General features: G+C 35.4%; 1 protein-coding gene across 4 annotated transcripts in view; it reads left to right on the forward strand.

Moving 5' to 3' along the window:
* SEC24B (SEC24 homolog B, COPII coat complex component) overlaps nucleotides 1-24,245 on the forward strand; it is a 95,173-nt gene that overhangs the window by 56,525 nt on the left and 14,403 nt on the right. For 2 of the 4 annotated variants that reach the window (XM_059377112.1, XM_059377121.1), the window contains 10 exons: nucleotides 2,443-2,523; nucleotides 5,117-5,346; nucleotides 10,809-10,993; nucleotides 13,589-13,691; nucleotides 15,857-15,983; nucleotides 16,571-16,680; nucleotides 18,826-18,938; nucleotides 20,948-21,066; nucleotides 21,595-21,650; nucleotides 21,888-22,094. In XM_059377112.1, the coding sequence (XP_059233095.1) occupies nucleotides 2,443-2,523; nucleotides 5,117-5,346; nucleotides 10,809-10,993; nucleotides 13,589-13,691; nucleotides 15,857-15,983; nucleotides 16,571-16,680; nucleotides 18,826-18,938; nucleotides 20,948-21,066; nucleotides 21,595-21,650; nucleotides 21,888-22,094 (1,331 nt within the window). The remainder of the gene's footprint in view (nucleotides 1-2,442; nucleotides 2,524-5,116; nucleotides 5,347-10,808; nucleotides 10,994-13,588; nucleotides 13,692-15,856; nucleotides 15,984-16,570; nucleotides 16,681-18,825; nucleotides 18,939-20,947; nucleotides 21,067-21,594; nucleotides 21,651-21,887; nucleotides 22,095-24,245) is intronic. The other 2 variants (XM_059377116.1, XM_059377129.1) reach the window with 1 other exon arrangement.

Genomic DNA, 24,245 nt, shown 5'->3' on the forward strand with positions numbered 1-24,245 from the left:
CACCCTGGTGCATGTGAAGTGGCATCTCATTGTGGTTCTGATTCTCATTGCCTTAGTGGCTGATGATGTTGAGCGTCATTTCATGTATTTATTGGCTATTTGTCTTCTTCAGAGAAGTGTCTGTTTAAGTCCTTTACTCGTTTTTAATTTGGTTATTTGTCTTTTTATGGTTGGGTTGCAAGAATTCTTTTTATATTCTGCATACTGGACCCTTACCAGATATATGATTTGCAAATATATTCTCCCATTCTGTGGATTGTCCCTTCTTTCTTGAGGGTATTGTTTGGAGCATGAAAGTTTTTTATTTCCATAAAATCCAGTTTACTCTTTTCTTCTTGTTGCTTGTGCCTTTGATGTCCTATTTAAGAATCCTTTGCTAGTCCACGGTCACAAAAATTTACTCCTATATTCTCATATTTTTGCTGCGTACATTTAGGTCTGTGATCCATTTTGAGTTAATTTTATTGGAGGGTAAGGAAGGGGTCTAACTTTATTCTACTTCACGTGGCTGTCTTATTGAAAAGAATATTCATTCCCCATTCATGTTGTCTTAACATAAGGTTTTGAGATGAAATTCCCATAGCATGAAATGAACCATTTTAAAGCGTATAATTCAGTGTTGTCTAAATAGTGCAACCACCGCCTCTGTCTGGCTCTGTCATTTTGGTGGTTGTGCAGTCACCACTTTTCTCTTGTTCTGACTTTGAGAAAGTACTAAGCTAGGTAGAACTGCACATTTTCATCATCCCAGAAAGAAACTATTTTCATTAAGCAGTAACTTGCCATTTTCTCCTTCTCTCAGCCTCTAGCAACCCAGGCTACTCTCTATCTCTGTAGACTTACCATTCTGGATATTTCATATAAATAGAATCATAACCATGGCCTTTTGTGTCTGGCTTCTTTTATTTAGCATGTTTCCAGGGATCGTTCACATTGTAGCCTGTATCAGTATTCCACTCATGTGTATAGCTGAATAATATCCCATTATATAGATACGCCACATTTTGTGTATCCATTCATCTGTTGATAAATATTTAAGCTGTGGTATATTTGGGGGGAGACTTACTAAACAAGGATTTTATTTTAATTATTGAAGTATAGTTAATATACAGTGTTAGATTCATTTCAGGTGTGCAGCATAGTGATTTGACAATCCTATACATTACTCAGGGCTCACCACAGTAAGTGTAGTCACCACGGGTTGCCATATGGTGTTATTAGAATATTATGAACTGTATTCCCTGTGCTGTACTTTCATCTCCATGACTGATTAATTTTATAACTAGAAGTTTATACCTCTTACTCCCTTTCACCTGTTTTACCCATCCACCTACCCACCTCCCCTCTGGTAACCACAGTTTGTGCTCTGTAGTTAAGAGTCTGTTTTGTTGTTTATTTGTTTTTGTTTTTTAGATTCTATGTATAAGTGAAATCATATGGTATTTATCTTTCTCTGACTTATTTCACCTAGCATAATACCATCTAGGTCCATCTGTGTTGTAGCACATGGCAATACGCTGTTCTTCTTAATGGCTGAGTAATATTCCTGTGTGTGTGTGTGTGTGTGTGTGAGAGAGAGAGAGAGAGCGAGATCTTTACCCATTCATCTGTCAGTGAGCATTTGGGTTGCTTCCATACCTTGGCTGTTTTAAATAATGCTGCAGTGAACATAGGGGCGCATGTATCTTTTCAAATTAGTGTTTTGGTTTTGGGGGGTAAATAGCCACTAGTGGAATGACTGGATTGTTTGGGTTTGTTTGTTTGTTTGTTTGTTTGTTTGTTTGTTTCATTTTTTTGAGGAACCTCCATACTGTTTTCCATAGTGGCTGCACCAATTTACATTCCCAGCAACAGTGTGGGAGGGTTACCTTTCCTTTATATCCTGACCAAAGCTTGCTCTTCCTTGGCTTTTTGATACTAACTAGCGATTCTGACTGAGGCATAGAAATGCTGAGTAGCAGGCTAAATAGCAACCTAGCCCAAGCTGGAGACTCCTTTTTTAAGAAGGTTTCATACAGCTGTGCTGCCTTGTAAAAGTCATTAAAATTGCATTATCTTATGATACCCTAATACTGATAAAATGTATTTAATAGCTTGAGATTTGGTAGATGCAATCATGGAGGTGTTACTCTAGTAACGTTTCCATCAATCTAACATTTATATTTGTGTTTTTGACTGCTTTTAAAAGTTTGATACCTGTTTTCTAAGACAGCTTCACATCATCTGATTAAATTTTGTTCCACTTGTCAGCTCCATATTCTCCCCACTCATATTAACAGAAATTTACATATGGTTTTTAAAAGTCGTTAAGCATCAGTCACTTTCAGTTTAAAGTCAAAAATTTTTCTAGTTCAGTAAAACATCTTTTTCAAAATTGCCAGGGGGTGCTCTACGATCCATTGTCCTTTTAAACTTAGTGGATATTTTGGTTTTTCCTTTTAGGTGTCGACAGCTCTTCTACGACAAGCAGTGCTTCTCCAATGCCCAACAGTTATGATGCCTTGGAAGGAGGCAGCTACCCAGGTAATTCATTTTGTGCTTATTTGATGCTTACTTGAAAAATTACTGACCATCAGTTTTTTCCAAACATGAACATATATTAGACATAATTAGTGGGCTTTTTTTTATATAGCAGTATTTTTAACAGAAAAAAAGGGACATTTTCTGTTATTTTTCAGCCTTAATTTAATAGTTGTAATTGCCATGTAACAACTACAAATGTTGTTTCTGGGAGACTTAAGAAAATTTATTATTTTACTTTTGTTATCATGCTCTTTATCTTTTTCCTCTTTCTAAAAGATTTTTAATGCTAAATAATTCTCCTCTTTCCCTTCTTTCTTATGCTAATAACTTCTTAAGTAAATTTTATATTTCTGTTCTCATGCATAGGTCCTTGAATTCCTTCCAACTAGCCTCTGAGTATAAATAGTCTTTGACTCTTTACTCCCCCAATGGCTGCCTCACCAGGTAAATAGATTAACCAACTTGGGGGTAGATCTTGGAGGCATTACTTTTAACTTTATCTGGAAATAACTTTGGTCATTACATAGGAATAGTAGTGGTGCATAGTATTTTAAAAATACAAACTTAAGTTTTAGAATTAGTAGTCATTTCATTATATCTTAAATTTGATCTTCCTTTTTTGTATGTCTCTTATCACAGATAAACTGACAACCACATCTGACTTCTCTTTTTCTCACTTTCTAATGATTTGAAACTTTAGGATGAACAGAAAAGTAATTTGCCCTTCTCTTTATTTCTTACCACTTTCGTAATAATCCAGGATGGAGCTTAATTGAAGTTGACATATGCTGGACTTAACATACTATCTTGCTATCACTGTGCTATGAAGCAGTAGAAAACGAAAGTTTCATCTTCTCAGTATAGAGTTCTCTTTTAATACTTCAAGAATACTTCAATAAGCTACTCTTTTGTGCATAAGGATTTTTTTTCCTCTAGGGATGCGTGTTTGTGTAAGAAATTGGGGACCGTTCCAAAAGCAATCACTGTTATCAAAATATTCCAGAAGAGTTCATTTGTTCAGTAAAAGGGGAATACTACTTGTGGAATCACTGTATTGTACACCTGAAACTAATGTAACACTCTATGTTAACTATCCATTTGTTTAATTAAAAAAAATTTTTTTAAGATACATTTACTATAACTATATAGTATTTCATGAGTTTCAAATTAACCTAACAAAACAAAAACAAAAATTAACCTGAAGTGAAATACTGAATGGGATAGTTAAAAGATCGTGGCTTTGAAGTTTTGAAGTTCGACCTTGATTTGCTTGTCCATATTCATTTCATCAACAAATCATAATCTTCCTATGAACTGTGCTAACACTAAGTGAGTGACCTTAGGCAGGTTTTCTAGCTATTTATAGTGTGCCAGAATTAAAGATGTGAATTTCTAGAGCAGTAAGATTAAATGAATTGAAAATACTGTGTCAGGTGCTAGGATAGAATTTAGGACTATAGAAATGTACGATACATTGTCCCTTTCCTAAGAAAGGGGAGACGTTTTAGATCTCCACATTTATGACTTAAGCTTTTTATATCTTATGCTAATTACTGTTAGCATGTTAAGAGAACTTTCTACTTACATTCCCATCACTGTGATGAGGGATAAGCAGGATATGACACTACATTAAACTTCTTGTCCTAAGAAACCTGGGAGGTTTCCAGAAAACCAGTAAGCCAGCCCTTGCCTAATAAGCACAAGATGATAAAAGAATGTCTGGGAACATATCTTCCAAAATGAGAGCCAATAGATATGGTCAGTAGAAAGATATGATTCTTGAAGAATCTTTAAAAAGTATGTTTTATTAAGTCACACGTTTTTAAGAGCATATTTTTGCAGAGTCTAGTTCCTGGTGAAGAATAAAATTTTTATATGAAAAACAGATTGAAATTCAAATATATGGTATAGATTTATTTGACTTTAAAATAAGACTAATAGTATAGCAACATTAATAATGGTATGTGTAGTAATTTTTAGGGTTTCTTGTGATTTTTGTGCTTAATGATTAAATTTTCTACAGTTTTTTCTGTTTTAATCAAATTTTAGTTCTTTATTTTAACATTTTATTTATTTATTTGAGAGAGAGTGTGTGTGCACAAGCAGGTGGAGCAGCCCACAAAGGAAAAGGGAGAGGCAGGCTCCCTAGTGAGCGGGGAGGCCAATGTGGGGCTCTGTCCCAGAACCCCAGGATTATGACCCAAGCCGAAGGCAGATGCTTAACTGAGCCACCAGGAGCCTGTAGTTTTTTGTTTTAAATTTAAATAATGGAAGAACATTTGTTCATTAAATTTTATTTGGCATCTGTTACATACCAGACATTGTTTTAGAAGCTGAACACTATACACTAGTCTTTCATAATCTCAGTTTTGCCTCTGCAAATAATACAGACTTCTAGCTGAGTAAAGGGAGCAAAGGGTTCATGATTCTATTCTCTCTACTTCTGTGCATGTTTATAATTTCTGGATGTTTGCAATTTCTCCTAGTCAAAGGTTTATAAAAGGAAAATGCCAAAGATAATGCCTTGCCCTGGAGCCAGCTGTTTACAGAGTCCTGATTTTCAATGTTAACACCATGTTTTTCCCTTTGCTAGATATGCTTTCCTCATCAGCAAGCAGTCCTGCTCCTGATCCCGCTCCTGAACCCGACCCTGCTTCTGCTCCTGCTCCAGCATCTTCTGCTCCTCAGCCTTCAAAAATGGCCAAGCCATTTGGGTATGGTTACCCAACTCTTCAGCCCGGTTATCAGAATGCTACAGCACCACCTAACTCTGGAGTACCGCCCAGTAGCCCAGGGTATTCTGGATTCCAGCCATATGCTCAGGTATGTATAAAGACACCGCAGTTCTAGAATGGTCAAACTATTATCAATTCTCACAAATCCCTGGTGATTCAGATGGATCATAGGTGTGAATACAGATAGCCTAGGTCAAACGTACATAGATTTTGGTTCCAGTGTGTGTGTGTGTGTGTGTGTGTGTGTGTGTGTGTTTGTGTGTATAGAGATAGAGATAAAAAGAAATATAAATTTCAAATCTTTAAAGTCTTTAAATCTGGATCAAGTTATTAGGTCTGATTTTCGTGTCCTTTGTTGTACTTTTATTTTTTAGAGCCTTGCTCTTTATTTCTTTATTTCTCACTCTCCCTCTATACTCTCTTGTCTCAAATAAATAAAATCTTAAAAACAAAAACAAAAAAATACTTTCCATTCTACTATTTCAATTATTCTTTTATAATCAGGAAAGTAAATGTTAAATTTTTTTAAAGTCTGTAATATTAAGCTGGCTTTTTCCTCAAAAAAAAAAAATGATGTTATAAATGTGGTTTGGAATTCTGGTTCCAACTCTTAGATCAAAGAATTCTTCATGGTGCGACATAGAACTGAAATTGGTAACAGTCTCCACAAATGTAAATGCTAATCAGTTGTATTTATTACAATAAATGACCCATTATTATGTATATTAGACAACCCATTTAATATATAAGAATATAAATTGTATTATTTAATAATATATATTGAAATATAATATCATATATTATTATATTATTATTATATATGATATATATAATGACCCATTTATAACAAAGTGACCCATTCTGATACAACCTATTTTGGAGTCACCTTTTAAATGCCATATCAATTTAATAATAGGGAATAATAAGTATCTTACATTTATATTTATTAAGAATGTAAAATGTAAGAAAACAATTGAAATGGTAAAGCATGGGGGCGCCTGGGTGGCTCAGTGGGTTAAGCCGCTGCCTTCGGCTCAGGTCATGATCTCAGGGTCCTGGGATCGAGTCCCGCATCGGGCTCTCTGCTTAGCGGGGAGCCTGCTTCCTCCTCTCTCTCTCTCTCTGCCTGCCTCTCTGCCTACTTGTGATCTCTCTCTGTCAAATAAATAAATAAAATCTTTAAAAAAAAAAAAAAGAAAGAAATGGTAAAGCATTCTACTTAAAAACTGTTCTTAGTAGACTAAACTTACAGAAAATTCATCTTATGGTACACTAAGAGTGAAGATTAAATGGGCACCTGGGTGGCTCAGTCGGTTAAGTGTCTGCCTTCAGCTCAGGTCATGATCTCAGGATTCTGGGATCGAACCCCGCATCAGGCTCCCTGCTTAGTGGGAAGCCTGCTTCTCCCTCTCACTGTGCCTACTGCTCCCCATGCATGTGTTCTCTCTGTCAAATAAATAAATAAATCTTTAAAATATTTACTACCTGACCCTCTACAGAGAAAGTTTGCTGACCCTTGAAATAGTAGAATGGAAAGTATTGGTTTTTTGTTTTTGTTTTTAAGATTTTATTTATTTATTTGAAACAGAGAGTACAGAGGGAGAGTGAGAAGCAGACTGCCCACTGGGCAGAGAGCCCTATGTGGGCCTCAATCCCAGGACCCTGAGATCATCACCTGAGCCAAAGGCAGCTCCTTAACCAGCTGAGCCACTGAGGAACTCCAGAAGTATTCTTTTTCCATTTTATTTTGCAGAAGTTAAGAGATTGTCCTTGGACTAAAAGTAAAAATTAATATTTATTATACTAGATTTAAAAATAACTTCATTCTGGGGTTTCTGAGTGGCTCAGTCATTAGGCATCTGCCTTCGGGTCAGGTCGTGATCCCGGGGTCTTGAAATTGAGCCCCGCATTGGGGTCTCTGCTCAGCAGGAAGCCTGCTTCTCCCTCTCCCACTCCCCCTGTTTGTGTTCTCCCTCTCACTGTGTCTCTGTCTGTCAAATAAATAAAAATCTTCAAAAAAATAAAAATAACTTCATTCTGTCCTTCTGTAATTTCCATCCTTTTTATACTCTAGCTCCAGTGGAAGGATTACAGGAGTTTGAATGAAGGAGACAGAGGCATACTAAAAAGTAACTGATGATTAGTCACGGGAGAAATGAGCATCATGAAGCAAAAGCTTTAGACTTTATACTGTTAGAGATCAGTGACTTATACCTTTCCTTTTTTATAACTTTTTATTGAAACATCTGTATTCTATTTATGTATAATTAAATAAATCAATATCATACTATTTGATACCTTTCTACAAATTGGACACATGTAACCAACAGCCAGATCCCTTTCTCATGCCTTTTCTAGCCACTAACCCCCAAACAAAAGTTAGTAACTATCTTGACTTCTAATACTGCACATTAATTTTACCTGTTTTTAATAATAGCTATGTATATTCTTGCCTAGACTCTTTGGCTCAACCTTATGCTGTGTGCTTACTGTGTTCATTCATTTTCATGGTTTCATGTACCCCATTATGTGAATAAAGTAGTTTATTTATTTGTTCCATTGTTGCTGGGCATTAGGGTAAGTTTTCAGTGTGGGGCTATTATGAATAGTGCTCTTGTGAATATTTCTGTTCATGTCTTTTAAATGAATGTATATATCAAGGAGTGGAATTGCTGGGTTGTGGAGTATCCAGACTCTCCGAAGTTAATGCAAAACAGTTCTCCAAAGCAGGTGTTCTAGTTTATACCTCCATTCACAGTGTGCAAGAGTTCCAGTTACTGTTACTGTATGTCCTAGGCAACACTTGGAATTTTGACCTTTTTATAGTAGTTATCTTCTTTTCATATTGAAGTGAAGAAATTGAGACTCAGATAAGTGAAACTGTCTGTCCAAGACCAGGCTTAGTTCTGAGAATACAAGTCTTTGCAGTTCAAATTTAAGCACTTATTTCCTTCTCTTTAAATGGTAGGGACTTGTGCAAAAGAAGACCAAAGTCACACTTGATATATGTATCTAAGGAAGATGACAGAGCAGCAATTTGGTTTTATTTAATCTGAATTTAAAGTAGTTTTTTGGGGCGCCTGGGTGGCTCAGTGGGTTAAGCCGCTGCCTTCGGCTCAGGTCATGATCTCAGGGTCCTGGGATCGAGTCCTACATCGGGCTCTCTGCTCAGCAGGGAGCCTGCTTCCTCCTCTCTCTCTGCCTTCCTCTCTGCCTACTTGTGATCTCTCTCTGTCGAATAAATAAATAAAATCTTTAAAAAAATAAAAAAATAAAGTAGTTTTTTGGACATTAGTTTCAGGGTCAGTAAGCAATAATAATTTAAACACACAGCTAGGATGTACATTTAAATTCTCACCTATCTATTAAAAAAAGATTGTAGATGTTAATCTAAGATTAATATTAGCAAGCTAATTTTGGAAGAAGCCACTTAAAGGTGACTTTTTATATGCCCTTCTGGTTCACGGTTATGGCCAGAGGGGTATCAGGGTCACCAAAAATAATTTGGAGGTTGCCAAGGACTTGTTTTAAAGTGTTTTCAAGTCTGACCGAGAACTCTGACATTGTCGGGGAGGGGGAAATTAAGAAAACAAAAGAGTAATAGGAATGAGATCGGAGGTAATGAAGGACTGTAGTCAAAAGCTTAGATTTTATCCCAAGTCCAAAGGGGAGACATTGGAGATTTTATGTAATGGAATGCTACATCTGATTTACATTATTTAGAGAATCATTTGGGCTGCTGTGTGAAGAACAGATCAGGGATGGAATTTTCTGAAAAGACATAAATGGAAACGGGGGTGCCTGGGTGGCTCAGTGGGTTAAAGCCTCTGCGTTTGGCTCAGGTCTTGATCCCAGGGTCCTGGGATCCCAGGGTCCTGGGATCAAGCCCCACATTGGGCTCTCTGCTCATCAGGGAGCCTGCTTCCCTTCCTCTCTTTGCCTGCCTCTTTGCCTACTTCTGATCTCTGTCAAATAAATAAATAAAATCTTAAAAAACAAAAATGGAAACAGGGAGACAAATGGAAGTTTTGCCATGATCACAGAAATGTATGATTGTGCTTGTTCTAAGGTAGTTATTGGTGAAGGTAATGAAAAGTGGATGGATAATGTCTGTCTTTTGACTTATTGATGGATTTGTTATGGTAGTTGAGAGAAAGGAACATATAAAAGGTAACTTAGGTTCTTGGCAGAGCAACTAGGTAGAGGATAGTTCATTTTACTTTGAAGGTGAAGAGAGACAAATGCTAAGAGTGGCAATCGAGTTGGCCATGTTAAATTATGCCTAGTAGACATTTACATGGAGCTATGTAGCAGGCAGTGGACGTGTATATGAATGCCCATTGCTCTATATTACCAAGTTCATCAAGAATTATTTTTTATTAAAAAATTATTTTTTATAAGCAGACATTTTTTAAATAATTTAGTCATAAATTATTCAAGTCCCAGTTCACATTCTTTCATAATTACTCAGGTCTTCTGGTTTGTCTGATACACATTGCAATATTTCCTCCACCTTGACATTTGTTTTTAATTTTAATGGTATATTTTGGCATTGAAGGAGTATCTTAGTTTTATATAGTCATATTATGATTTCTTTTTAATTTTATTTTCAAAGATGTTACTTATTTATTTGACAGAGAGAACACAAGCAGAGCGAGTGGAAGGCAGAGGGAAAGGGAGAAGCAGGCTCCCCACTGAGGAGAGAGCCCAACAAAGGGCTAGGTCTCAGGACCCTGGGATCATGACCTAAGCTAAAGACAAATGCTTAACCAACTGAGCCACCCAGGTGTCCCCATATTATGATTTCTTTTGTTTTTACCTGTGTTTGAATCCTTTAAAAGATCTTTTCAACCTTAGATTAGGAAATAGTCCCCCTATAAATTTTTTTAGTTCTTAGGTGATTTTAGTTTTATATCTTTAATCTATTTAAGTTTTATTTTGGTTTATAATGTAAATAATAAACTCATTTTCCTCCCAAAAAATAGCTCTAAGTTCACTATCATTTACTAAATAGTCTGTTTTTTTTCCCCCCACTGGCCAAAAATTGGGTAGTTTGAGCATCAAAATGAATAAGTGTAATTCATTAAGTCACTTAGAGTTCATAGAAAGCTATGAATTCATAATAATACTAAAAATATAACAAATGTAACACAGAAAAAATAAAGCAAAACTCATTGAACATGATTATACATTTTTATGCCATCAACTCATTATCCTGAAAATTGATTGTTGTAAAAACTTGGAAACAAAAACATTTATCCTGCCTCACAGAATCCAAATTCTTGATGCTGAAAAACATTGCTGAAATTTTGTTAAGAGGTTTAACCGTGCTAAGATTTAAATGTATTCATTATTTTGCTTTGAGTTTTTTTTTCAAGATTTCTTTAAATTGAGCTGCCCAATTAAAACCATTCTGTTTCCAAGTCAGGTTCAAATTTTTTCATATTCTTACTTATTCAGTATGTTAAAATCCTATATGTAGCATAGTACATTGTATTCATGCTCGTTATATTGTTCTTTTGTTTGTTTTGTTTTAAATTGCTTTTTCAGCAGTATCCTGGTATGAACCAGCTGTCCTCCAGTCTGGGAGGTCTGAGTCTTCAGAGTTCTCCACAACCAGAAAGTCTGAGACCTATAAACCTCACCCAGGAGAGGAATATTTTACCCGTGACTCCTGTTTGGGCTCCTGTACCGAACTTAAACTTAGACCTCAAAAAATTAAACTGTAGCCCAGAGTAAGTATTTATTTTATGATCTTTAGTAACACTTTGTCAGAAATGTTTGACTTTCAAAACTAGTAAAAGTGATATATTAATTCCTTGATTGGAAGTTTTGTTAATGGGGAATTTTCCACTTTACTTTGTACAGAAGTTCTAGCTATAAAATTCATTTTAGGTCCTGTTCCTGCCTCTATCTCTCCATCAATCCTATTCCCTATCACCTAATGCAAGGGAAATTTTTTTTTGAGTGAAGGAATCAGGAACCCAGATCCAACTCTATTTTTCTTAAATTTCTTTTTCCTTACTTATCACCAGTAATAACTTCTGATGTCTTTTAAATAAGGTGGAATCTTTAAAAATGTATGCCCTTCGATCTCTGCTTTAAAAAGGACACTGACTTCACTTAACATAACTCCAAGAACAGGTTTAAATGGTTTATCTCTGAGTTTCCTTTTTCCACGCAGCATAGAATGTAAGATCATTACCTTATCCAGCCTGGATTTAAATTTGGATGTCCTTTCTTAAATAATTCCTCACCTCATGGAGAAGGTTAGCTGACTGTTGGCATCTGGTGGCCACCAAACCCCAGTGTTTCCTCCTGGTGGATGAGTTAGTTCTGCCACGCACCTCATAGTACCTTCAAAACCAAGCCTTCTCCTTTGTTGTGTGCTTTCAATACTTCTTTCTCCTGAGAGTAGAATATTCCTACGCACCCAGATGCTTCCTAGAAAACATCTTTCTGCTCCTTATAAAGTAAACTCTGATTCACAGAACATGTGTCTTCTTCCTCGCATTAGGAGAATTAGTGTTCCTCTTTACAGCCAATGTTTTTTTTATTAGGGCAGTAGTTTTCTGGCTTGTTAAGAAAACTGTAAACTTCTCTTTTTTCAGTCAAAATCTTATGTAGATTTCCAATACAGAAACAAGAAAATGGAGTTCTTTCTGCCACACACTATGACCAACCCCCATCAGTGCCTGAGGCAGTGTCAAGATCATTGCTGTGAAAATGTACAATCATTGATCCTAAGAGGAAAACAGCTGCCCATTCCTATGAATATAAGTTGCTGTCAGGTCTATGAGTATGTGGATTTTGGCCTTCTATTTTGAAAGATTAGGCATTGCCTAAGTAGGTGAATATAGTGTTTATATATGTCATAGATAGTGGATGGTGTATGCTTCTACTCAGTTATGTGTTTTCTGTGAAAGTCCCTCTCTTACCAAAATAGCAATGCATAGTATTTGGGAGTGTAGACTTTACAGTTGGATGGACTCAGGTTCTTACCATGGTTCCACTGATGAGTAGCTGTAAGACTCTACAAATTTCTTAACAAATTTTCAATATTGTCAATTGTGAAACAGGAATAATAATTGTGCCTACATATAAAGGTAAATCATTTATTCAATAAATATTTACTGAATGCCTTCTAAATTAAGGGTCAGGCACTGTTTCTAGATGCCAGGAATGAACCAGTAAACAGAGTTCCCTATCTCTTGCAACCTTTATCCTATTAGGGAAGACATACTATGAACAGTCAAAATGTCTAAGTTAACCATCATACATTATACACCATCTGTGTAATGTAATGTCAGAATATTACTGTGAAGTAGGGAGTAGTGAGGCCAGTAGAGGTTGACTGTATTCAGTTGAGCAGTCAGAACAGGTTTTCCCAAAGAATTAACACTGAGTGGAGATCTGAATGAAGGGTGAGAGCAAACCACATGACTCTGGGAAGCAAGTGCCAAGCATGTGCAAGCTACATAAGCAGCAAATGCAGAAGTCATGAAGCAGGGATCATCTTAGTGTTCGAGGAATGCCACCAGCCTGGAGTCCAAATGTGTCTGGGTATCTCGACATAGTGTGAGCTGCTCTTCTTAAAATTTCCTTTCCTGGTTTCCAGTACTTCTCCTGCTTACCTCTTTGCCCCTTTATTGATTCTGTGTCTACTGACCTTAACTTATAACTTAGTAAGTTATAAACACTAAATAAGTGAGTACTTAGTAAGTTATGAACACTTTCTCTAAGAGAGGGATAGTACTATGATGGCACAGAACAAAATGATGAATATCTCAAGTGGAGAAGACAGGGTACACAGCCAACTAAATCAAAGCAGACTAATGATACCATAGAAGCATAAACTGATCTCAGAGCACAGAGGAAGACATCGTTTCTTCTGACTTGTGATCGGAGGGAATGGTGATTTCAGAAGAAGCGGTAATTTTGATGGGTCTCAAAGTAAGAGACTCATCAAAGGACTTTCAGCAGGTGAAAAATGGATAGTAAAGCAGGAACAACATTATTAAAGATACAGACGTTTCCTGTTCACTTTTGTTTTCCTTTTCAGTCCTTCCTAATTTATATTCTACATGCTAGTGATGTTTTTTCCCAAATCTGGTGTACTTTCCCACCATGAAAATGTTGAGTCCTTAATTAGGGTTTTTGACCTATATTGTATATATGCCTGCTTAGTGTAATATGGAACTTCCTAGTTGTAGTTATATAACACCCAGACGATTTTCATTTATGCCCTTAAATTCTCTTGATTATCTGCATCTGTAGTATATATGTATTTTCTGATCTATATATGTATTTTCTGATCATTTTTTTTGCAGTTCATTTCGGTGTACTTTGACAAATATTCCGCAGACACAGGCTTTATTGAATAAAGCTAAGCTTCCTTTAGGACTGTTATTACATCCCTTCAGAGACTTGACGGTAAAGTAACATATTTTAAAATACTTGTGGGTACTGATGTGTGTTTTTATGTGTAGTGTGTTTTGACTATGTATTTTCTTGGAGATTTTTTCATCTTTTATCTTTTAAGTTAGAAATAATCATTTTTGTCAGTTCACCTCAGCAAACATTTTCTAACTACCTGCTTTGTAACAGGCCCTAACCAAGCACTGGTAAATACAAAGATAACGAAGTCATTGACCTTGCCCCTGAGAAATTTGTATCTAACAGGGGACAAAGATATAAAAAGAAATAACTACAGTACAGGGTAACTAATACATGTACCTAACCAAATTCTATGAGTTGCTTATAGGCAGGGAGTATAGTATAGTACTGGGTGCAGTAGCAGAGGTTTGTTAAGAGTGATGAGGTCCGAGCTGGACTTTGAAAGATCAATGGTTTTGGAAGTTGGAAAGGCCATTACAGTTAAACCTTAGGCGTCTTTATTAAACATAAAGGTCGCACCAACGGTTGTCCACTTGAGTGTGGAGGAACTGTATGCTGGTTCCTAATTCTATGAAACAAATAACTTTTGTAATAATAAGTCCAAATGCTTCAGGTCTTCTGAATGAAAACATTTCTTAAATTTCCATAGTCTTTTGGTTTCATACTAAGCCTGTCGGATTTTTACATATAGTTCTGATATTTTATGCAAATATTATCTTTAAAATTTCTAAACTTCAGAAATTAAGTTTCTGCAGATACGTTTTATTTGTACTCTAAAAGGTGCATTACTCTCTCACATTTTTTTAATTACCGTGGTTTTCTACCCCTTTTAATGCTACTGAGTTTCTTTTGCTCTCATTCATCCGAAAAAATGTGTATAAACTACCCATTATGCTAGGTGCTGAGATACAAAGGCTAGTAAGCGTCCTCATGGAGCTAACTTGCGTACTAACTAGGATACATAGAAAGGAGCAGAGTGGATAGAAAATAAAATAATTATAAATGTGCAGTAAATACTTTGAATTTATTCACTTAGTAAATACTGTTTGATCACCTGTAATACTGTTTTAGCTATTATCTCTAAATCAAGATCGTTAATTTCCCATATACATAGGTGAGAATTTTTGTCTAAACACAGATACCATCATGATACCTTCTGGAAGTATACACTAAATTGGCAACAGTAACTTTCTCTGTGCTGTAGAATTCTGGCCAATTCTTTATTTTCTCATTTTCAGTTAATTGTATTTCCGTTTTTTCATAAGTATGATGTCATTACTTGTGTAATAAAAACTATGTATGTGAAAGAAATTGAATACAAACACATAATTATAATGTAGAGATAGGAAAAAAGTGCCAGAAGGAAATATACTAAAATGTTATCAGGGATTAATTCAGGGAGATAGAATAATGTGATTTCTAAGTGTTTTTTTGTATTTTCTAAATTTCTTAAAAATGAATATAAACTTCCTTTCCCAAATCTTTTCTTTCCTTTTCCTTTTCCAGAAGCTCTCTGAAACAGATTTATAGGTTTATTTTAACATAGCATAATTTGTAATCTTTGCCCCCTCAGCACTTGAGAAGATCACTAAAATTACCAGCTTTTCAATGGTTTCTTTTTTTGTTAAGTTTAGCACCATAACATTTTCACCCTCTTAAAAAAACAACTCATTCAAATTAGGTGGGACTTCTGCCTTTCGTCATCTGAAACTGTCTCACGCACACAAAATTTTTTTTCCACGTATTTCTTTTAAAAGCTACACTGTGCTTGGTTCTTGTGGCCTTCGTCCCCGTTAGGACTGTGGCGGCCATCTAGTGCACAGTGCCTTATGCTCTGGGACTAGGTGCTGTCAGGCAGCAGACACAAAAACATTTCTATGTGGTATGTATTTCTTTCTCAATGGTGTTTCTGGAGGCTAGCTGATGAGCTCCGAATTAAATTATTTTCTTGGCCAATCAGGCTTTTCATATCAGTCAGTAACTTTTACTGCATTTGGTTTGGTGTTATCTTACTGTTTGTGACAGAGAAGACTTGATGGCTGCTTGTGTTGCTCCGCATATCACCGGATTTTATGAAAATGCTTCCATTTCAGAACACTGTTACGGTTTTCTGTTCTGTCTGTGGAGCAGAGGAGTTATGTGTTCCATTTTTACCCTGAAGTGCTTTTTTTCTGCTACAACATCTTTATTTTACTTCCTAGCAATTACCAGTGATAACGTCAAATACCATTGTGAGGTGCCGATCTTGTCGAACATATATCAACCCTTTTGTATCATTCATTGATCAACGGAGATGGAAATGCAATTTGTGCTATAGAGTTAATGACGGTGAGTTTCAGATTCTTAAAATAAGTGTGTCTAATATTGTTTTAAACATTTTGACATTTTTGGTCATTAGCTGGTCTCCATTGCTTTAAACACTTTCATGCCACTATTTATGCGAGAATATAGGCTAAGGACACTTGATCTTGGCTGGGGATGATTGATAATTAGGAGAGTGACAGTAACGGCAAAGTAAAAAAAATAGTCACAAAACAAGCAATGAAGGTCATGTAGACTAATTGTGCTATGTCTCTCTGTTATCCCCTTTAGTCATTTCTTAGGTCCTCTTAGTATAATTGCTTTCAAATTTGTGTTTCTGGGTTTTTTTCCATGTCATGTGATACAGTAAACAGGACATAAGCCTAAGAAGCAAGGTTACCTGTGTCCTGGTTTCCTCATCTGATTTCACAATAAGTTTTTTTTTTATCTTGATATATTTTTAAAGAGTGTTTTTATCATTGGATGTTCACAGAACCATTGTAAACCTTATACAAATATTGATGGTAAAGATGTTTATTTCTTGGTATGCATATGTCTTGTTTAGTTACAAATTATGTTACTAAATTTGTACTGGATTTCTAATGTTTACCTAGTTCCTGAAGAATTTATGTATAATCCCCTTACTCGATCTTACGGAGAGCCTCATAAACGACCAGAAGTACAGAATTCAACTGTGGAGTTCATTGCTTCTTCAGATTACATGGTAACTGCTCAGTGTAAAAATTAGTCATGGGCTATAACTGTATTGTCATTTATAATTTGCTGTTGAGTGAATTCTTGGAAAGTTTGAGTTGTCTCCAGTATGAATTTTTTTTAAATAATGCTGGAAGTTTATACTTCACAAATAGAAAACTCTACATTTGTAAAGGTTACTTGATGTCCTAGAAGAATGCAGTTATATCAATAAGAAACATTAGTAGTTTTTTTAATGATAGGGACTATTTACAATATTGTTGCCATTTTGATTTAATTGCTGACATGAAATGAAAATAAATATTCTTTTACCATGTAATATTTAAGACCTTCAAATAGAAAAAATTTTCACGTTTTTGCCAAAAAGTGCAGTTTTCAGGCTCTTAAAGATATCACCATCTTACTGATTCATCCAGTACAGATATCAAGATAAATGGACAGTGACTTTAATTTTTCTCTTTCCAGTTTATCATCAAATTCTACTTTTCTTTTGTTTTTCTTTTTTTTTTTTTTAAGATTTTATTTATTTGAGAGAGAGAGCACAAGCAGGGGGAAGGGGAGAGGGAGAAGCAGACTCCCCATTGAGCAGGTAGACCATTGTGGGATTCATCACAGGACCCTGAGATCAAGACCTGAGCCACAGAAGCATGCTTAACACACTGAGCCACCCAGGCGCCCCCTACCTTCTCTTTAATTGTACTACAAGAGCTCATTCTTTTCCCTTTATAAAAACAAATTCTTGGCTTAAGTTCTGCTCATCTTCTTTATTATCTGCTCATTTTAAATGTATTTATAATAGCTTACACTTATTTCTTCAGTACCCTCGTCACTAATATTTGTTGTCTACAAAAATGGAAGGTGTTGCTAGTGCAGAAAGGTGAACAGAGACAGCTAATGTGTATTAAATTTCTGTTTGGCCCATTTCTTTCTTGGTTTTTGTAATTTTTATGGTCCTTTGCGTTCACTTTAGCATCTGCTCACTTAAACTACTATTTCCTTGTCTGTTTCCATATTAACTGTAGTAAACTCTTTTTTCTCTTGGGCATTTTTACTTTCAGCTTCTTACCTTCTTTACAACTTACATTCCCAACTCTGGCTAACTCTGTAGGATCTTAATCTAATTGAAATGGTAAAGCAAGAAGTTAATCTTTAACTTTTGTCATATGACCCATGTGATCCTTCGTCAGCATATTAAGAAAAAAAAGGATTTTCTATATCCTTTGAACTTTCTATAACAGTAATTTTCAAGCATACTTCAAAAAAGAGATAATAGTATAGTGAACTGTTATTTGCCCCTCACCAAGCTTCAACAGTTGTCAGCATTTTTCTAGATATATTTCATCTATCCCCAGTCCCACCTCAATATCCCCTCCCCTCACACCACCCTGGAATTTGTACATATCATTTAACCTATAAGTACTTCAGTATGTATCTCTAGCAGATAATGACTTAACATCCTTAGAATACCATCACAGGACTTCCTTTATACTTGGCATTTAACTGTTGGGATTTGGCCATGACCAGCTAACCCTAGAGCTAGTACTAATGGCTAGTACTATTGTCCAATTTTAAAAAGTAAATATTAAAAAAAACAGTGTTTTTCTGGATTAAGGAAGGGATAGAGGTGTTCATATTAAAAAATAAGCTCATGTTTTTCTTTGAAAGATGAATCTCAATCAACACTCTACCAGTAAACATTAGCCCATTTATTTAACCATTACTATGTAACAACTCCTTTTTTTTTTTTTTTTTTTAATTTAATTGAGAGAGAGCACACAAGCTGGGTTGGTATGAAGGGCAGAGGAGAGGGAGAGAATCTTAAGCAGGCTCCCGATGCAGAGCCTAATGCGGGGCTGGATCTCACAACCCAGAGATTATGACCTGAGTCAAAATCAAGAGTTGGACACTTAACCCACTGAGCCACCCGGCCGCACCTAACAACTGCCTTATTATGCTTAATCCATAACCAACTTTATAAGAAAAAAAGTTAAAGGAGTGTCATTTTCATTAGTACATAAGATCTAATAAAATGTCAGTCCTCCTATTTGTGTATTTTTTGTGTGTCACTTACTCAGTAAATATCCAGTAATAATAGTGTTATAAAAAGAATAAATTGTGCCTGCTAAATAAAGTACATTATTTTCATTCCTTTCAGCTTCGTCCTCCTCAACCTGCAGTTTACTTATTTGTTCTAGATGTATCTCATAACGCAGTAGAAGCTGGATATTTGACAATTTTGTGCCAGTCATTGTTAGAAAATCTAGACAAGTAAGAAATTTTTTTACTCATGATGTGTGTTTACAAATATATATACATGTGAAGAGTTTATTAGCAATTTATGGAGTTAGTTTTTAATTACAGTTTGACTTCGTTTATCTCTCACTGCAAGAGTACTTCTTGTCCACCTCAGACTAAGGGTCCTGCTTCTTCGGTTACTGCACTTTATGACATGGTATCTGAATCATAAAATTGTTTTGTTTTGTTTTTAATTTTTTTATTTACTTGACAGAGATCACAAGTAGGCAGGGAGGCAGTCAGAAAGAGAGGAGGAGGCAGGCTCCCTGCTGAGCAGAGAGCCTGATGTGGGGTTCCATCCCAGGACCCTGAGATCATGACCTGAGCTGAAGGCAGAGGCTTTAACTCACTGAGCCACTCAGGCGCCCCTTCCTTTTAGTTTCTGCTGGTAACTTAGAGCTCTCATATTTTTATCCTTATTGAAGCATTTGCCCTGGTTTTAGTCACAGGTGCTTAATTCAGATAGAACTCTACCTGTGAGTGGCAATGGAAGACTGTGCAAAGAGATAGTTTTGAAACTGTAGAGTCAGCTTGCTGGAAGAGTGTGAGAATATATAGCCCTAGAAATAGGAGCCAGACCAATGAGTAACTATTTGTGAGTTAAATAAGCTATGCAAAACCAAAAGGACAAAATTGGGAATGGAAAATCACTTAAAACATGTATATATGTTTAATTAAGCAGAAAATAGAAGCATTAGGAAGGTTAAAAAAAAAAAAGGTAACCTGTTTTTGGAAAGAGCTAGTGATAACAACATGGAGAAAGGAATTTGATGTGGAGCAACTCCAGCTCAATTCTGAATTTTGAGCTTGGAATAGAGTGGATACATAGTCTCCATTCTAATTGGTAACAAACTACCCTAATACTCATTGACCTTGGAAATTTCAGAAGAACAAAGAATTGTCTGTAAAAACATCATAAATTCTGACCTATATTGGCAAGCTAAATACTTGCATTACTTGGTGCATTCTGTTCTCTGAAGTGCTTTTTGACCTTGTTTGCAGACCATCTAACTAACTAGCCTGATCAGTCATGCATAATAGGAATAATGCTTCTTGTTTTGATGCACACTATTTTGGCATCCTCTAATATTCAAAAATTTTTTAAAATATTGCTAAAATATAATTATTATATATAAAATTATATAACAGCTGCTAATATAATTGGTGGTACATAGAAACATACCTTTTTAAGATGAGGCATCCAAATGAAATGGTAATTTATTCTTTTTTGCCAAGGCATTGACTTTTGAATACTGAGTTCTAACAGAAAACTTTTAAAAGGTTGATAATAGATAAAATGTCTTGATGTTCTTAAATTGGTTTTTATTTAAAATCTCTACATTAAAATCTAATTTACTTTATATTGTTTTTTCTTGGAAGGTACTCATATGTCATTCTTCCCTTAAACTGTTTAAACTAGATACATTATTTTTGTAATATTAGAACTAAAAATATGAGTAGATTTTTAGTTAAAGGAGTGTGTTTTAGAGGAAAGTTAGCAAGAAATCTTTGGGGTTTTTTTGTTTTGTTTTGAGAGAGAGTGTGCTTGAAGGGGGCAGAGGAAGAGGAAAGAGAATCCCAAGCAGGCTCCACATACCCAGCGTGGAGCCCAACTTAGGGCTTGATCTCACGACCCTAAGATCATTGACCTGAGCCAAAATCAAGTCAGACACCTAACTGACTGAGCTACCCAGGCACCCCAGAAATCTTCAATTATCTAATCATTTCATTTTTAGTTTTGGTTTATTATTTATGGTTCAGTTTTCTGAAATACTAACTCTAAGCATGTACTTTCATCTGAAAATGGGATGTTTCATCCTTGGTCTTCTCTGATGTATGTTGGTTTAGGGAGGAATAACTTCCTGTCATCTGTGGAAAAGCACATGTAATTATTCTTAGACTTAGTTTACTATTTTATTATTTTTTAAAATAAAATATGCAACTGAAAACTTTGAATTTAAACTTGTCCTTTTTATCCTTAGGCTTCCTGGAGATTCACGAACAAGAATAGGATTTATGACCTTCGATAGCACTATTCATTTCTACAATTTACAAGAAGGATTATCACAGCCTCAAATGTTGATTGTGTCTGATATAGATGGTAAGCAGTGAGTAAGTCTTTCTAACTATAGATTTTGGAATTGAGGCTGTTTGACAGTATATCCTGTCATAATTCTGTAAGGATAATTTGTTGTACTTTGATATTTGTCTTAAAAAGTTTCCTGGAGGGGGTGGGGGGAGTTTCCTGGGGAAAAAAAATAGTTTCCTGGAAAATACTTCATTCTAAGTTTTTTATGCCCGTGTATGTACTTATACATGTGTGCACACGCATATAAAGTGCATGCAGTTGTACTTTGATATTTGTCTTAAAAAGTTTTCTGGAGGGGGTGGGGGGAGTTTCCTGGAAAAAAAAAATAGTTTCCTGGAAAATACTTCATTCTAAGTTTTTTATGCCCGTGTATGTACTTATACATGTGTGCACACACATATAAAGTGTATGCAGAGTGAATATATAAGCTGTATTATGGTGCCCATTATTTATGGCCAGATAAAAACTAAGATTTTTAAATTGATGATACTCCTTTGACTTGATTTATCTGTTGATTGAAATAAATGTTCTTCCCTTTAGATGTTTTCCTACCTACACCGGATAGCTTACTTGTGAATCTATATGAGAGTAAAGAGGTGAGATAGATTTTTTTCTTAAAGTATGAAAATATTTCTTTTATTTCAACTGTTGACTGAAGTCTTACTTGTTTACTTACTCTATTTGTTACATAGACGATATAGATAGCATATCTATTGACCCCTCAGTTTGCAGTCCCCCAAGATAGAGTGGTATATATTGTACTCCAGAATGTTTTAAAGAAGAAAATTTCCTTGCCCTCTCAGTAATTCAATTTTTAATCTTTGTTTTCCCAGCTTATAAAAGACTTATTGAATGCATTACCAAATATGTTCACCAATACAAGAGAAACACACAGTGCCCTTGGTCCTGCGCTTCAGGCTGCCTTTAAATTAATGTCTCCAACAGGTGGCCGTGTGTCTGTATTTCAGACACAGTTACCTTCCTTGGGTGCAGGACTTCTGCAGTCCAGAGAAGACCCTAATCAGAGATCAAGCACAAAGGTATTGTATATTTGGTTTCTTAGTCATATTTAAGATGGTGTTTGTACCTCTATAGACGTGTGACTATTTGTTCATTCTTCTACTTTTCTATTTCATTAATAGTAGAAACTCTGCTGAGAAGGTTTAATCAGATTATTGTTTTGTGTTGTTTTAGTTCTTGGTTTGCAAGTCATAGAAATTTAGAGATCATTTCCACTAATCCTTTCATTTTACAGATGAGGAAAACAGATTAAACTTGCCAAAGGTTGAATAACTAATAGTAAAGATGTGACTTGATTTTCTGGTCGCAGTGCTCTTTCATGTTATATAAAGGATAATACTTACTGAGTCTGAGATATTATAATTTAACATGCTCGTACTAATAAACATTTAAGTACAAAGGTAATACAAATCATTGCCTAACAAATTAAACCATCAGTAATCTTTACTGTCAAGATAATAGCGTTTATGGGCACCCGGCTGGCCCCCTTGGTAGAGCATGAGACTCTTGATCTCAAGGTCTTGAATTTGAGCCCCACGTTGCAGGTAGAGATTACTTAAAAATAAGATCTTTTTATTTTTTTTTTTTTAAGATTTATTTATTTATTTATTTGACAGACAGAGATCACAAGTAGGCAGAGAGGCAGGCAGAGAGAGAGGAGGAAGCAGGCTCCCTGCTGAGCAGAGAGCCCTATGCGGGGCTCGATCCCAGGACCCTGGGATCATGGCCTGAGCCATGAGGCTTAAACCTCTGAGCCACCCAGGTGCCCCAAAAATAAGATCTTTTTAAAAAAGTGTTCAGTTATATAAACACATACAAACAAGCATAGTTGGGCATCATACATATACAGGACATTTTTTAACTGGCTTTTTTTCATTGAAAGAGTATATTGTGAGCATTTTCTGAGGTCCCTGGAAATTATCTTTAAAAAATATTTTTTGGAGTTATCTGGCTGGCTCAGTTGGAAGAGCATGCAACTTGGTCTCAGAGTTGTGAGCTCAAGCCCCCTTTTGAGGGTAGAGATTACTAAAAAACTAAATAAACTTTCAAAAATAAAGTAAGAAATATTTCTTAGTAAATATAAATGTACTCTATTTAATTAGTTGCCTCCTAGCTACTAAATTGTTGTCTCCAGTATTTTCACTATTAAAGAAAGACTATGAGGCTGAATACTACTTGAGTTTTATATGAAGATTTTGTTAGAGTATTTTAATCCCTTATTTCAAATAGTAAGTGAACTGGAATCATTTTGTGCTGTGTGTAAGTTTTGTCTGACCTAAAAGAAATATTACTGCAAATAATTATGAGTATGAATTTAACAGTTTTAATAGTACCTTAAATATTTAGCCACATATTCAGTTTTTCCTTAGGAAAAATTCCTAAAAGTAAAATTATTGGGTCAAAGAGTATAAGCTTTATTTAAGTTATTAGTGTGTTTTATTTGTGTGGGGGTTTTTTGTTTTGTTTTGTTTTATCAACTATACCCTTAAAGACTCTCAAATCTTCTAGCCATCATTAAGTATTGTTGCTTTTTTTATTCTTCACCAATTTGCCAGGGAAAAATAGTGCCATATTTCACTATTACAGAAACTACATTTCTAAGTTATTTTTCAGGGAAAAAAAATCTAATTTTAAAATAAATTGGGGCAAGTATATTTTTTAAACTCGTCAAGTTTAGCTGTCACTCAGTTCATCGATCCATTGCAGTCCATTATAGAATACTGAGGGGTTTGGAACACAGGAGAGTAGTTATGTGTTACTGAAGTCTTCAGTGCAGTTTTGTTTTGTTTTTCTCATTTAACTCCTTGAAATATTCTTTATCTGCTTGGGACTCAAAAGCTTAAATGCCTGTGCTGGTTTACATATTTCTTCATACTGGAGTAAACTCTAATACAGTAATTTTACACTATAATTAAGAGGATTGAAACATTTTGTTTTGTAACATAGGATAGTAATGAAGAACTTGAAGCCTGGCTCTTAGATTTTTAACTCCTCTCAGTTGCCACCTTCGCAGCTCAAGTGTCCTTCACCAGTGGGAAAAGCCTTCTTTAACCTCTGACTCTTAAACATCTTTACGAACAGTGTACAGTGGTGGTTAACAGCACTCAATCAGGGGTCAGACTTGGCAGGTATATCTTCCAGCATCTACCACTCAGTAACTATGTAACCGG

This window comes from Mustela nigripes, chromosome 1, assembly GCF_022355385.1.
Source record: "Mustela nigripes isolate SB6536 chromosome 1, MUSNIG.SB6536, whole genome shotgun sequence".
Lineage (NCBI taxonomy): Eukaryota > Metazoa > Chordata > Mammalia > Carnivora > Mustelidae > Mustela > Mustela nigripes.